The sequence below is a fragment of the Heteronotia binoei genome, chromosome 6 (assembly GCF_032191835.1).
Source record: "Heteronotia binoei isolate CCM8104 ecotype False Entrance Well chromosome 6, APGP_CSIRO_Hbin_v1, whole genome shotgun sequence".
Classification (NCBI taxonomy): domain Eukaryota; kingdom Metazoa; phylum Chordata; class Lepidosauria; order Squamata; family Gekkonidae; genus Heteronotia; species Heteronotia binoei.
In genome coordinates this window covers 120,300,233-120,315,242 of record NC_083228.1, presented here as the reverse complement: position 1 = coordinate 120,315,242, position 15,010 = coordinate 120,300,233, and the positions used below count along the sequence as shown (strand labels likewise).

Here is a 15,010-nt window from a genome sequence, read left to right as displayed (position 1 = left end):
TTATATGCTGTAAGCCGCCCTGAGCCACTTGGTGGGAAGGGCAGGGTATAAATCATAAATAAACTAAACTAAAACTAAAATCATGCTGACAACCTTATGCTAACCCCATTTAAGGCCCTAATCAATCCCTCAGGATTAAGCCTGGTTATATAACCCAAGCCTGAAACAATAAATGTGAAGCAGGAGATAAAAGGTTCATTATCTTCAACCAATCATACAGGAATCCATAGAAATTCATGTTCAGGCTAGAGGTAACCTAGGGTTTTTATGCCAGTAAAGGTAACTGAACTGAAACCTAGGGTTGCCAGCCCCCAGGTCATAATGGGTGTATCCCTGCTTTGGAGGGATTTGATCCACCGCCAGACAGCAGCCAGTGGGGGAAACCTCACCCCCAAACAAAGATGCCGTGCAGTGACTGGTTTGGGGGCAAACTCTATGGTTTTGAAGACAAAAAACCATAAGAGTTTTGCCCCCAAACCAGCATATTGCATGTGTTACATTGCTCATACAATGATATCACTTCCGGGTGATGTCATTGCATCAGGGACATCACACACAACATCCTGCCCTCTCCCAGAACAGCCCCCAAGCACACCCCCCGTTGTGATGGCAAGGGGACTTGACAACCCTAAAGTGATCAGCTAATCCCACACTGTTGCTAGAGGGAGGGAAGGGGGGGGGGGACTCTTTAACAAAAGCATCCCAAATAAAGAAGGAAGGTTTTGAATAGTGTTGGCAGACTCCAGGTGCAGCCTAGAGGTCTCCCAGAATTACAATTGATCTTCAGACTACCAAGATCAGTTCTCCTGGAGAAAATGGCTGCTTTGGAGGGTGGACTCCACTGAGGTCCCTCCCTGTCTAAAACCCCACCTTCCCCAGGCCCCACTCCCAAATTTCCAGGAATTTCCAAACTCAGAGCTGGCGACCCAAATTTTGAATGGCCTTCTCTTCTGAACCTCTTTCACTGGCTGCACTATTTCTCCCTCACTCCCAATCACTGGTTCCTCCAGTTACTTGAGATGTGGTACAAAATTCCATGTTTCAGTAAAAAACAAAACAAAAGTGTTTCTATGCACTGCACCTAGCCAGGCAGGGCTGTCACCCTTGAAAAACGTTCTGTATTCAGGCAACACTGCTCAAACTCTCCTTTTTAGGTAGCTTACAGTTTAGAAAATGTAGCTTATTTCAAAACGACCCTGGTTCTATAAAACACACAGTCCTAGATCGGTAAAATTCTATGGGATTCATAAAGATTCACAGCTCACTATAAATCATCACTTGAGTTTATAAGCCCAAGACTTCACTGCTCATTTTTCCTCCCAAATCTTCCCCTCCTCCGTTGCTTTCCATATTCATAGGAAACATCATCATCCAACTTCTTGAAACTTTTGATTTTATCTTTGATTTCTCAGTCTTTTCCTGCTCTCCCCATTCAATCTGTTGTCAAACCATACCGTGACTTACTGCTGTCTGTACAGCATAGTAAAATCCATCTACGGATTTCCTAGCTCAACTTCTGTATATTCTCCAATCCTCTCCCTTCCCCTTGACTACCACAGTCTTCTCTGTCATCTTAACTTATGCCTTAATTCCTGTTACTTCTGGTCCAGCTGTCTACTGCCCAAATAACTCACATAAACCATGGCAGGAGGCAACATCATGCCCTGTTTTGGGGCCTCCAAAGGTTAGCCATTCTGTGAGACAAGACGCAAGACAAGATGGACCACTGGTCTGATCCAGCAGGGCTGTTCTTATGTTCTTAAATCCCTCTGCTGCCATTGCATCCACATCTCCTTAGCTCAATGATCCCCTGTCATGTGGAGCCCATGGACACTTCTGAGAAGGGGGAGTGGTTGCCACCACAAGACGGCTGCCATGGGATGCAAGGGCCAATTACGAGTTGTTGAGATGTTGGGAGCCAATGATCCTATGATAGAGGCAGCTGTTTCTGAATGGGTGCTCCCTGCAGACACAAAGGTGATGTGTCTGTGAACACCACTGAGTGACTTGATATAAGGCAGCTTCATGTCATGTCATGTGATCCTCAAGCAGGCATGAAAGACATGGTGAACAGTAGGGAGCTGGCTTTGCAGGTAATTTGAGGCTGAGCTTATCCAAAGGAGGGCACCTTTGGTGCATGGCCAAGGTGGACAAGACCAAGGGCAAGAGCCAAAGTGTTTTTGGTCCTTGGCTTTCAATCTGTCCTTGGCTTTCAATCTATAGGCTTGCTGCCTATAGAGGCCCTGTTGAAAGAATCCGCATCAGCCCAGGGTGACTTCATTTCCTAACACTTGCTGGAAGAGACCCCCAAGTATCTGTTTCTACTATCTGTTTTAATTGTGTGTGTGTGTGTTTGTCATTTTTGTATGTAAGTCTCCCTGAATCCTCTGTGTATGAGGCAAGCAAAATATAAATGCTTAAAATAAATCATTAGAGGTTATAATTTGGGGTAAGAGAGAAATGTAGGCTTTGCAGTTAAGCTAATATGGCAATGTTGTTTGCAAATGACTGTTTTTTTTAAAAAAACAACTCTATATATTTCAGGAATGCATATGGCAGCGATCATGAGCATGGCACAGAACCAGTTTGTGGCTAACCGGCCATTCCTCTTTATCCTGAAGCATAATTCAACAGGTATGTTGCTATAAATCATAGTTCCCTGAGATTAGGTAATGGAGAAGTACATAAAGCAAGGGAAGGAAGGCAGTGCTTGAATCAAATACGTGGCCTGAATGTCCTGACATGGGTGTCCATTTTGGTATGTACAAAAGCCATGTGGGATACGGGCAGTAGTGTGGAGGGGAATTGGGTAAGACTGACTGAACAAGTTGGGTGGATTTCAACCCAGTCTCTTCATCTCTGTGACCTTTAACAGTTGTTCCCAATCATGAGAATGGAACTTGTACATACATGGCTGCTGTGCCCACATTTAGGTAAAAGGGCAGGGCCAGCTTGTTCATTTCTACTCCCTTGTTAACTATACAGGGATGTGTTAAGAGCTAAAGTCAGGGAGACAAGATGTCCAAGAAGCAGACTTATAACTGGAAAGCAGAGGGCAAAGTGCATGGTCTAAAAATCTACCTCAGGGCCCTTTCACACTTTATGTAGTAAGTAGGGGTGGGCATGAACCTAAAAAGGAACCACAGCTCAAGCATGAACCAGGCCAGTTTGTGGTTCATTTTGTGCCAGTTCATTTGATTGCACCATGCCCAAAATAAAAAAAACCAACTGCCTTTTCCCTGTGGAAGTTTGGTTTGTCACCAAGTAGACTTCATAGGGAGTAGTGCCTGTTCACTGATATTTTTGTGGCATTCATAGTTATTTTTTCTTTTTAAAAGACAAGTACTTAGAAATGGTAGCCTAAATAGCCCTGACTAGCCAGCGCTGGTAAGCTTAAGCAGGGTCAGCCATGGTTAATACTTGGATGGGAGACTGCCAAGAAAGACTGGGGTTGCTATGCAGAGGCAGCTAATGGTAAACCACTTCTGCTCATCTGCTGCCTTGAAAACCCCATCAGCCACTGCCATAACTTGGCTGCAACTTGACAGCACTTAATTATTAATTATTATACCTAGAAATGTAATGTGTGAATATGGGTTCTCAGTGTAGGGTTCCCAAGTCCCCCACGGCCTCCGGCACCATAGAGTTTTTCCTTTCAAATTGCTAGAGCATCCGGGAAAACCATAGAGTTTTCCCAGAAACACCTAGAGCTGCCGGCAAGCGATGGGTGATATCACACCAGTGACGTCGGGGGAGGTTTCCCCCGCCAGCCCAATGTGGGTTGGGAACCTCCAGCCTGGGGGCTTGGCAGCCCTATCTCAGTGAGAAGGGCATAGCTCAACTCCTGGAAATTATTTAGGAGCAAGATGGAACAGGGAGGATGCTACTACCAATTTTCCTATTGCTACCTGTAGTAGGACTACTATCACAAACATTATTAGATAATGGTCATGGTCATTTAACACAAATTGACCCTACATTGCATACTTATGGTACTTATCCTGGGGATATCAGGATGCAGCCCACCTATGTGATTCTGCTCACTGCACCCATTTAAAATGTAGTGCTTAAAACTATATGTGCCATAGACACAAACGCCCCAGGAAACATCTGGTGGGATGTGGACCCCCAAGAAATTTGCCATTTTTGGAAGACTTATGGGTTCTGTGGATATTATGTAAAGAAAAGGGAGCTGTGGAACTTAAATGGATCCTGCAACCATGTGGCTGCTGTTGGCATAATATCCTTGAAGAAAACAGGGAAGAAAATCCCTTTTTATTGACTCTATAACGTTTAACAACCAGTGCTTAGTGCAAAAAAGAAAAAAAATCCCTGCTTTACTGTTTTATGATCCCTGCTAAAATCAAATTGTCTAAACTAACCTGCTGCTTTAAATTGGGGATTAGGATGAGTGACAGCTCATTTTCAGGAAATAATAGTGGCTGCAATAAAGAGGGGGAAATCACTGTTATTTTTAGCAATTACACAATCAGTATTTTTCTTACAGAAACTTCCACATCAAATTACTGATAATTTGACATAATGGTAGACAAACCTTAGCAAAGCTCTTGGTAACCTGCAAGTAATAAAATCGGGGACTCAGGAGCTAATATTGTATCTGTATTCTGATTAGGGCTACCATTTCTGGGTTGGGAAATTCCTGGAGATTTGGGGATGGAGGGGGAGGTTTGGAGATGGTGGGGTTTGAAGAGGGGAGGGACGTCAGCAGGGTGTCATAGAATCTGCCCTCCACAGCAGCCATTTTCTCCAGGGGAATCTATCTCTATAGTCTAGAGATCAGTTGTAATTATGGGAGATCTCCAGGCCTCATATGGAGGTTGCTAGACCTAATTTTAAGCAAGCTCTCTGGTACATTTTGACACCTGGAAGGGAAAGCTAGAATTTATATTGAGGGTTCCTCCCCATCACCATAGTTTTCAAGCAGGAGTGTTTGGCTTGCTTGAGATGTCATGTAGAACTATGGTTTCTCTTAGCTACTGTTGGTGAAACAAGGACTTTCCTTGTGGATGACACTCAGATCCTGGGTTGCCTTGACAGATGCTATTTTCATCATCTTAGCTCTGACCTGCTGTGGCTGAGGCCAGCGAATATGTGAGTGGATGCCAGAAAAAAAGCCAGTGAAACCAAGATGTTTGCATTTACATCTTGCTTGAAACAATGGTTAAGACTAATTTGGGCTACCAAACCAACTTCAAACAATGGTTTCAAATCCTGGTTTGACAGACTCTATAAGGGCCACAGTTAATGTGAAGGTCAAGCTGAAATGCCCCTTGGCTATCTGATCTGGAGATAGAAGGGGGAATATCAATAGGACCAACTTTTTGTATTAAAATGGCACCAGTATTGCGATAACCAATGGATCTCTATATAGTAAGGGAGATGCATGTGGAGAAGCTAAGCAGCTTACTGGCTTTGACTTTGCCATTGGAGGGCCTTGCCAGCACAATGACCATCAATGTTTACCTCATCTATTGCCCAGGTTTCTTGTAATAGCACTATACCAATGTGATTTCTGCCCAGTGCTCTTGGAGCATCGAAGCGAAGAAATCCAATGTTCCTTGATAACTGCAGGCAGTCACATACAAACAAAAATTAAGGAATTGCGCCTGAAGCAAGGTCAAGAGTCTCTCGCTGTAAAAGACAAAGCCCTCCAAGCCTGCCTTGCGCAAAACTACCTCTGAGTATATGATACATGCTCTGAGCTATCTGCAATTAGAAAGCAGTGGGGGAGAAAGTCAGAACCAAGTAAACAACAACACATTATGTGTATCTCATGCAACTTGCAATGTCACAAGCTGACGTGCCTGGGAGATTAATGGCTAGACTTTAGTACTGAATTAAGCAAAAGGCACATTATAGAAGGTGTGGTCTCTGGCACGCTGGAGAGAGCTCCTCTCACAAAGTAATGGTTAAACCAACTTGAGGAAAACTATGAGTTAATCAGCAGGAGAATGTTTTATAGTCCTGACTGAAACTCAAGATCTAAGAGGTAGCCCCCCCCCAAAAAACCCCCAGAAAATGATAAGTTTTCTTCCAATGGCCTATATGTCGGTATTGCTGGCTGGGGTCAGCAGGTGCTCTCCAGGGTCTCAGGCAGGTCTTTCCAATACTTACTACTGGAGACCATGTTTGTTCCTACCTGTAGCTCTGTGGTAGAGCATCTGCTTGGCATGCAGAAGGTCCCAGGTTCAATCCTCAGTATTTCCAGTTAAAAGATGTGGCAGTAGGTGATGTGAAAAACCTCTGCCTTAGACCCTGGATAGCCATTGCCAGTCTGAGTAGATAATACTGACTCTGATGGACCAAAGGTCTGATTCAGTAGAAGGCAGCATCATGTGTTTATGGAGGTACCAAGAATTGAACCTTGGATGTTCTACATGCAAAGTATATCCTCTACCATGGAGCTATAGCTTCCTCCTTGGTAGGCTAAACCAAAGTCCTTCTTGTCCAGCATTCTAACAATCAGCCAGCCAGACAAGCAGTACCCTGAAGCCCACAGACAGGGTTGTCTTGTCACTCATCACTGGATATTCAGATTACTTCTGTTGATAGAATTTTCACCTAGCTGACACGATCAGCAGCTGATGACAGATCTATTCTCTATGAATTTGACTAATCCTTTAAAAACAACCCGAACTAATGACCATTACCATATCTTTGGAGAGTGGTCCACAAATTAGTTGTGTATTTCCTGGCAACTGCCTTCATTGGATAACCCTTGAATTCAGCAGGGCTTTTTGTTTAGTAGGAACACACAGGAACACATTCCGGCTGGCTTGGTGTCAGGGGGTGTGGCCTAATGTGCAAATGAGTCCCTGCTGGGCTTTTTCTACAAGAAAAGCCCTGGTATTCAATATTATCAGAAAGGGAGATTTCCCTTCCCTACACACACACCTTTCAGAATTCTCCACACTAGGTCCCTCCTGCTCATCTGCACAGAATGAGGATTAGATCCCGGTTGGGAAATTCCTGATGATTTGGAGACAGAGCCTGGGAAAGACAGAAACCTCAGTGAAGTACAGTGCCATAGTGTCCATCTTCCAAAGTATACATTTTCTCCAAGGGAACTGCTCTCTGTAGTCTGGAAATGAGCTGTAATTCTGGGGTTCCTCTGGTCCCACATGGATGCTGGCATCCCTAGTTTATACCAATTATATGACAAAGCCATGCTTTAGCAAGACCGTAATTTAGACAGAGAAATCCAGAAGCAGAGAACGGTACTGAAGGATGGTCCATCACAGGGGTTGCCAAAGTTGCTTAATGTAAGAGCCACATAGAATATACTTCAGATGTTTGAGAGCCACAAGATATGATCAGATGTTTGAGGGAGGGAGGGAGGGAGGGAGGGAGGGAGGGAGGGAGGGAAGGAAGGAAGGAAGGAAGGAAGGAAGGAAGGAAGGAAGGAAGGAAGGAAGGAAGGAAGGAAGGAAGGAAGGAAGGAAGGAAGGAAGGAAGGAAGGAAGGAAGGAAGGAAGGAAGGAAGGAAGGAAGGAAGGAAGGAAGGAAGGAAGGAAGATAGATGGGGAGGGAGGTGGAGGTAGAAAGAAAGCAACTTTAAATGCATTCTCCAAGCCTCCATCTGGCTAGGCTTGGAGAAGTGATTTAAAGAGAGAAATGGCTGATAGGGCAGTGATGAGGCAGTGGGAGCTTCGAGAGTCACACAATATTTGTGAATGAGCCACATGTTAGGCCACCCACTTCTAGTTTGGAGTACAAAACAAAAAAAAAAAAAACCAGGGCTGCCACTATCTGGCCCTGATCCAAAACAAATATAATGAAACAAATCACTTGGCTTTCTTTTACCGTGAACACAGTAATATTTGTTCATTAGGTAGGAAATATTACAGGAAAAGGAATAGGTTTATTAAAGAATAGATTTTACTTCACCTCATTCAGTAGTTTATAAGCCTTTATATTTACAGAGCTTATATTTCTATAGAAGCATTCATAATTGTGTAGTAGAAGCATGCTCAGCTTTCCTCACTTTTTCCCAGCCAAAAAAAAAAAAAAAGCCCTCCTCTTCTGCTTATTACAGATTTTCAAATCTTCCGTTCTCTTTTGTATCATCAGCCCTGAGGATTCTCTGTATCAGCTACTGAATGTGCACATCCTTGTCTCTCAATATTTCTCTCTTTGGCCTTGTGTCTGATTTTGTATTTTATATTTGCGTGCACACACACACGCACACACACACACACACATGAGTCTACCAATACAGGATACGCTTCTCATTCTATCTTCTAACCTCAGACTTCACATGTGCTTTAACTAAGTCTAAAACAAATGGATTTTAAAACCACAAATACAAATTACAGTCGCCTCTTTAAGCTACAGTATTGTTTGTTTTGATATAAACTGAAACTAAGGCAACCAGTATTCCGCAGTCATAACCTCTAATGCGGATTAACAATGCATGTAAAGTGTGTGTGAGGGGGAAATCACCCTTGCACTACTTTGATATTTGGGAAATATTAACTTGACACACCTGCTCCTTTGGAGGAAAGCTATGGCAAACCTAGGCAGCATAATAAAAAGTAGAGACATCACACTGCCAACAAGGGTCGCTATAGTCCAAGTAATGGTATTCCCAGTAGGAATGTATGGCTGTGAGAGTTGAACCATAAGAAAGGCCGAGCACTGAAGAATAGATGGTTTCAAACTGTGTTGATGGAAAAGACTCTTGAGAGTTTCTTGGATGGCAAGGAGATCAAATCAGTCAGTCCTAAGAGAAATCAACCCAGACTCCCTGGAAAGTCAGATACTGAAACTGAAGCTCAGTACTTTTTGGCCACCAAATGAGAAGGGAGCACTCACTGGAGAAGATCCTGATGCTGGGAAAGACTGAAGGCAAAAGAAGAAGGAGATGGCAAAAGGATGATATGGTTAAACAGTGTTATCGATGCAACAAACATGAATTTGAGTGAATTTAGGATGGTGGAAGATAGGAGGGCCTGGCATGATGTGGTCCATGGGGTCGTGAAGAGTCAAACTCAGCTGTGCAAATGAATAACAACAACAACAACTTGACACATATACACATGGTTAATTATGAACAGAGATTTCCTATGCTGCTATTAAGTAGGCTTTAACTCACCAGCCGGAGTAGGTAATTTTTTTGCCTCAGCCTTGTAGATAAAAAAATTGCAGCCATAGTTTTCTTTTTAAAAGCTGCTAAAACGAGGAGACAAATGTCACCAGGAAGCCACACCATCTGTTTGTTTGCTCTGTTCTGCCTTGCTTGTGTCCCTGGTGGCTGCAGTACAACAGAAATGCATTGGATGATTCCAACTTCATTGGGCCCTCAAGCTGACTTGGGCCCTAGGAATTTTGTCACCTGGAGATCAGTTGTAATCCTGGGAGATCTGGAGGCTGGCAAGTCTATGTATTCCCCTTTCAACTCCTCCCCTCTAGGGGACTTCACCACATTGAAGTCTATTTTTTCCTCTTAATTTCTACCTAACAGCCCTTTTAAAGAAAAAAAAAACTTTACAGGCTTCTCATAGAACCCAGCTAAATTTCAAATATCAGAATGGGGTGTCTTGAGACATGAGCTGGGAAACTATCAGACACTACAGGACTGATGCAATACATCGTTTATGGGTCTAACCTGTCTGTCTCTGAGGCCGTTTTCGCACTCACGTTTTACTGGCGCCACGACCATCCTGACGCCGGCGAATCTGCATGGATTTCGCACCAGAAGCTCCGGCGCTCCCAGAAGCGCCGGCTACTTCCGTCGCTAAGCCAGCGCAAACGGAAATCGCAAAGATGCAGGAAAACGTTTGCGCTGGCTTAGCGACGGAAAGCGCCGGCGCTTCTGGGAGCGCCGGCGCTTCTGTTGCGAAATCCATGCAGATTCGCCGGCGTCAGGAGGGTCGTGGCGCCAGTAAAACGTGAGTGCGAAAACACCCTGAGTCACACACTATTTTGGTGACCAGAAATGGCACCAGGAAATCATTGTTTGCTCTGCTGGACAAATGTAGCCCATCAGTACACAGGCAGTCCTTGAACTCTGTCACCCAGAGTGCCAGGCACCAGATAAATTAATGAAAATGAATGAACTATTTAATTGGTTGTTATTCCCATTCATTTTCATTATACAAAAGTCAGAAACAAGGGTGGGTTTTTTTTTACATGAATAAACCTCAGAAGGAAGGACTATGATGTTGTGAAAGGCACAGACTCCTACAGAACAAACCAAGGGCTCTAAGTCAACCCTGAGCAATAAAACAGTTGCTGTAGCACATCCATTGACCTGGATATAAATGTATTTTAATGATTTTTTTGTTCTGTAATGGAAGAGAATTTATTATAATCCTAGCGTTTGACATCTGAATGTCAGTAATGTCAAAACATTTCTTTGGCATAATTAGGTGTATGACAAGGAAAGGTTACAGAGAGATTAAAAAATGAAAATAGGTACATTGTCTTATTCCTGTCTTGGGGAACTAAAGTGTTACCTGCCCTATTTTATGCTAGCCAAACAAGGGAGGGGGGTTGCTTTTGAGCAGAGCTCACCTGATGGATATAGGCAAACTACTCTCCCTCATCCTTAGCTATCTCAGCTGACATTCATGCGGGGTTGTTTTCAGGATTACATATGTATGTAAGTGCTGTCAACTCACAGCCAATTTATAACGACTCTGGCTAAGGGTTTTAAGGCAACTGAGGAGAGGTGGTTTGCCAGTGTCTTCCCCCATAGAGCCTTCCCCTATCCAAGAACCAACCCTGCTTAGCTTCCAAGATCTGACAAAACTGGGCTATACCATGTTTTGTTCCCTCCTGTTTTAAGGATTGCAACCAAATAGTAAGGGCAACAAAGTCTGAGGAACTGGTCTTTCAGAAAATGCTGAAGGAACAGGGTTTCCTGAAGAAAAATGAGCAGGGATATGATTGTACTCTTCAAACTCTTCAAAGATCCAGTGTGGTGTAGTTAGGAGCAGTGTTCCCTCTAAGCTGAGTTAGCATGAGCTAACTCACAGATTTTTAGCCTCCAGCTCACACATTTTTGTCTTAGCTCAGGAAGGATGACCACAGAGCATACTAATTTATGCAGTAGCTCACAACTTTAATGCCAGTAGCTCAAAAGTAGAATTTTTCCTCACAAGACTCTTCAGCTTAGAGGGAACATTGGTTAGGAGTGGCGGACTCTATTCTGGAGAACTTGGTTTGATTCCCCACACCTCCGCATGAAGCCTGCTAAGTGACGTTGGGCCAATCACAGTTCTCTCAGAACTCTCAGCCCACCTACCTCATGGAGTATCTGCTGTGGGGAGAAGAAGGGAAGGTGATGGTAAGCCGCTCTGAGACTCCTTTGGGTAGTGAAAGGCAGGATATAAACAGAGGGCGTTTTCGCACGTACCTTAAGCTGGAGCGACGTCCCTCTTCACCGCGCAGCATCTGCACGGATTTCGCACTAATTGCTCCGCAGAACCTGGAAGAGCCGCAAAGTCCCGCGGCTTTTGCGTTGCAAATGTAAACCGCCAAAAACCAGTTTACATTTGCAACGCAAAAGCCGCGGGACTTTGTGGCTCTTCCGGAGCAATTAGTGCGAAATCCGCGCAGACGCTGTGTGGTGAAGAGGGACGTCACTCCGGCTTAAGGTAAGTGCGAAAACGCTCCCAGTCTCTTATCTGAAATACCTGAAGGTATGTCCCATAGAAAAAAACAAAGACCCTCTCTGCTGCTCCAGAAAGAAAGACTAGTTCTAGACTTAATGTAACAGGAATCCAGTGGCACCTTAAAGACTAAAAAATTGTGGCAGGGTATGAGCTTTCATGAGTCATTGCTCACTTCTTCAGGTACAGATTCTTCAGATTCAGATATAGTTCTTCAGATACAGTAGATTTCTGCTGATTCCTGCCCTAGATAGCCCAGGCTAACCCTATCTTGTCAGATCTGAGAAGCTAAGGGTAGACCATGGTTAGTATTTGGATGGGAAACCACCAAGAAAGATCAGGGTTGCTATACAGAGGCAGGCAATGGCAAACCACCTCTGAATGTCTCTTGCCTTGAAACCCTATTGGGTTGCCTTAGATCAGCTGTGACTTGACAGCAAAAAAAAAAAAAAAAGATTTCTGCTGAACATTAGAAGAAACTACTGAAAGGTAAACACTCTCTGACAATGGAACCAGTTACCTGGAGTGGAGAGAACTCTCCCTTATTGAAAGTCTAGAGACAGCCATTTAGTTGGGGATATTTTTGCTTAGAATTTCTGGCATTTCTTTCACTAAAAGTTGTAAATCAATGCTTATATTGTTAAACTGACATCTGAATAACATCTTTTTTTCTTCCTTATGCTTAGGGTCCATTATATTTATGGGGAGATTGGCCAGTCCTGATGTCCAGTCCAAAAAGAAAAGAGATATAGACTCACTGTAAGAAGAATCACACTCCTAGCAAATACGTTGGGGGTGTGCATAAGTGTATGAAGCCTTCTATCTCTTAATACAGCTTCCTGTCAGCAGTTCATTCTTGCTGTCTCAATATATAAAGGATTTAGGGATTTCCAAATAAATCTTTGTATACTGCCTGCTTCTGTCTTCTCTGTAAATTATGACTGAAAGTCTGATCAGTGTGAACTGGGCTTCTCAATATGGTTTGGCCTAAAGTGCCTGGAACTTAACTGTTCTTTAACGGCTCTGGATGTTTTAGCAGTGGGACTAATTTATTAGGAAACGGTACCTTGAATTGATAAGAGCCCCGTGGTGCAGAGTGGTAAAGCTGCAGTACTGCAGTCCTAAGCTCTGCTCACAATCTGAGTTTGATCCCCAGCGGAAGCTGGGTTTTCAGGTAGCCGGTTCCAGGTTGACTCAGTCTTCTATCCTTCCGAGGTTGGTCAAATGAGTACCCAGCTTGCTGGGGGTAAAGGGTAGATGAATGGGGAAGGCAACGGCAAGCCACCCCGTAAAATGTCTGCCGTGAAAACGTTGTGAAAGCAACGTCACCCCAGAGTTGAAAACGACTGGTACTTGCACAGGGGACTACCTTTACCTTTTTTACCTTGAATTGGGATGCTTTTCAGAACATGGCAAAGTGTCACCTCTCCAGTGGGTTAATAGGGTTGCCAGTCCAGCAATGGCACATGGAGGGGGGCGGGGAGAGACAGACTGGAGTGGGGATGCACCTGAAAAACATGGCCGTTTTCGCACTGACCTTTTACTGGCGCGACCACCCTCTTGACACCGGAGGATCTGCCCGGATTTCGCACAAGAAGCGCCGGCGCACCCAAAAGAGCCGGCTACTTCCGTCGCGAAACCCGCTCAAACGTTTTCCTGCTTCTTGGCGGTTTCTGTTTGAGCGGGTTTCGCGACGGAAGTAGCCGGCTCTTTTGGGTGCGCCGACGCTTCTTGTGCGAAATCCGGGCAGATCCTCCGGTGTCAAGAGGGTGGTCGCGCCAGTAAAAGGTCAGTGCGAAAACGCTCATTGTGCTGACATTATGCTGGAAGTGATGTCAGCATGTTGGGGTGCTAGTTTCCTCCCACCTCCCCATTTCCCTCTCATTCCTCCCCTGCTACCTGGCTGAGTGACAGCAGAAGAAGCTTGCTGGAGACAGGAGATCCTTCACACCCTGTGGCAGCTCAGCAGCCCTATACCCTGAGGGAGAGTGTGTGCAGATGTTGGGAGTCCAGAGACAGAAGCCTGGCTGGACAGGAGATCTGGATCAACTAAGTGAATTTCTTACTCCCATGTGAGCTGAAACTAGGGTTGCCAAGTCTGACTCAATAAATATCTGGGGTCTTTGGGGGTGGAGCCAGGAGCAAGGATGTGACGAGCACGACTGAACTCCAAAAGAAGTTCTGGGCATTTAAAGGGACCACACTCTTTTTACATACCTTCCCTCCATTTGGAAATACTGGAGGATAGGGGCACCTTCTTTTTGGGCTCATAGAATTGGATCCCTTGCTCCAATCTTTTTGAAACTTGGGGGGGTGTCTCGAGGAAGGCACCAGATGCTATGCTGAAAATTTGGTGCCTCTATCTCCAAAACCCCCCTCCCCCTGATACCCATGGATCAATTTTCCATTATACTCTATGGGAATCAATCTACATAGGGTATAATGGAGTGCCCAGCAGACATTCCCTCCCCTCCACATTCTGAAGCAGAGAGAGGGCCTCCAAACCAGGGAATCCCATGCCCCCAACTGGGGATTGGCAACCCTAGCTGATACAAAGTCTTGCAAGTTCCATTTTCCCACAGACAGCACCGAGGGGTGCAGGAGGGAGCAAAGGCTACATTTTGACCTAGGAACTGGGTTAGGTTAGCTCTCTGCAGCCCTGATTCTTTGCCTAGTCTCCATAAATCCCTTCAAATATGAGCTTTCTCCAATGGACACAAGAAAAGAACACACCCTCTAAGTAGTAAGCTACCAGACTGTCTCTGCCATCTGATATTCAGAGTGAAACAATTCTCATGCATTTCTAAGGCTGAAAGTTCTTAGGGAAATTTTCAGACAGCCAGTTTTTTGTTTGTATCACCCTCTGTCAATCGTTGCGTCTGCCTACTCACTACTTTGCTTTGTTAGCAAATGAAGAAAAAAAATGACTGGTGCTAAAAAAACAAAATAAAAGGATTGAGAAGTATTCTATTTTGTATTTCTTCACCCAGATATGTGTGTTTCTCTCACTGTGTGACCAAATGAGCTATTATATTGCATCCTGAGCTTTTTTTGAGGAGAAATGCACCGGAATGCAGTTCCGGCTGGCTTGGTGTCAGGTCTAATATGTAAATGAGCTCCTGCTGAGACTTTTCTACAGAAAAAGCCCTGTGTAAAACAATGGTGACATCAGGGGGTATGGTCTAATATGCAACTGAATGCTGCTGGGTTTTTTTCTACGAAAAAAGCCTTGCTGCCATCAAGCCTCAGGTGACTTACAGCAACTCCAGCACAGAGCTTTGAAGGCAAGTGAGAAGTGGAAGTGGTCTGCCCTTGCCTTCCTCTGCAGAGTCTTTTTATTTTTTTGTAGTGTCCCTTCCAAGTACTAATCATGC

General features: G+C 44.4%; 1 protein-coding gene across 2 annotated transcripts in view; it reads left to right on the top strand.

Moving 5' to 3' along the window:
* The window catches only part of SERPINI2 (serpin family I member 2), a 71,805-nt gene extending 59,258 nt beyond the window's left edge, over nucleotides 1-12,547 (top strand). For both annotated transcript variants that reach the window (XM_060242443.1, XM_060242442.1), the window contains 2 exons: nucleotides 2,545-2,634; nucleotides 12,323-12,547. In XM_060242443.1, coding sequence (XP_060098426.1) covers nucleotides 2,545-2,634; nucleotides 12,323-12,399 — 167 coding nt within the window. In that variant the 3' untranslated portion in view covers nucleotides 12,400-12,547. The remainder of the gene's footprint in view (nucleotides 1-2,544; nucleotides 2,635-12,322) is intronic.
* The last annotated feature ends 2,463 nt before the right edge of the window (nucleotides 12,548-15,010 follow it).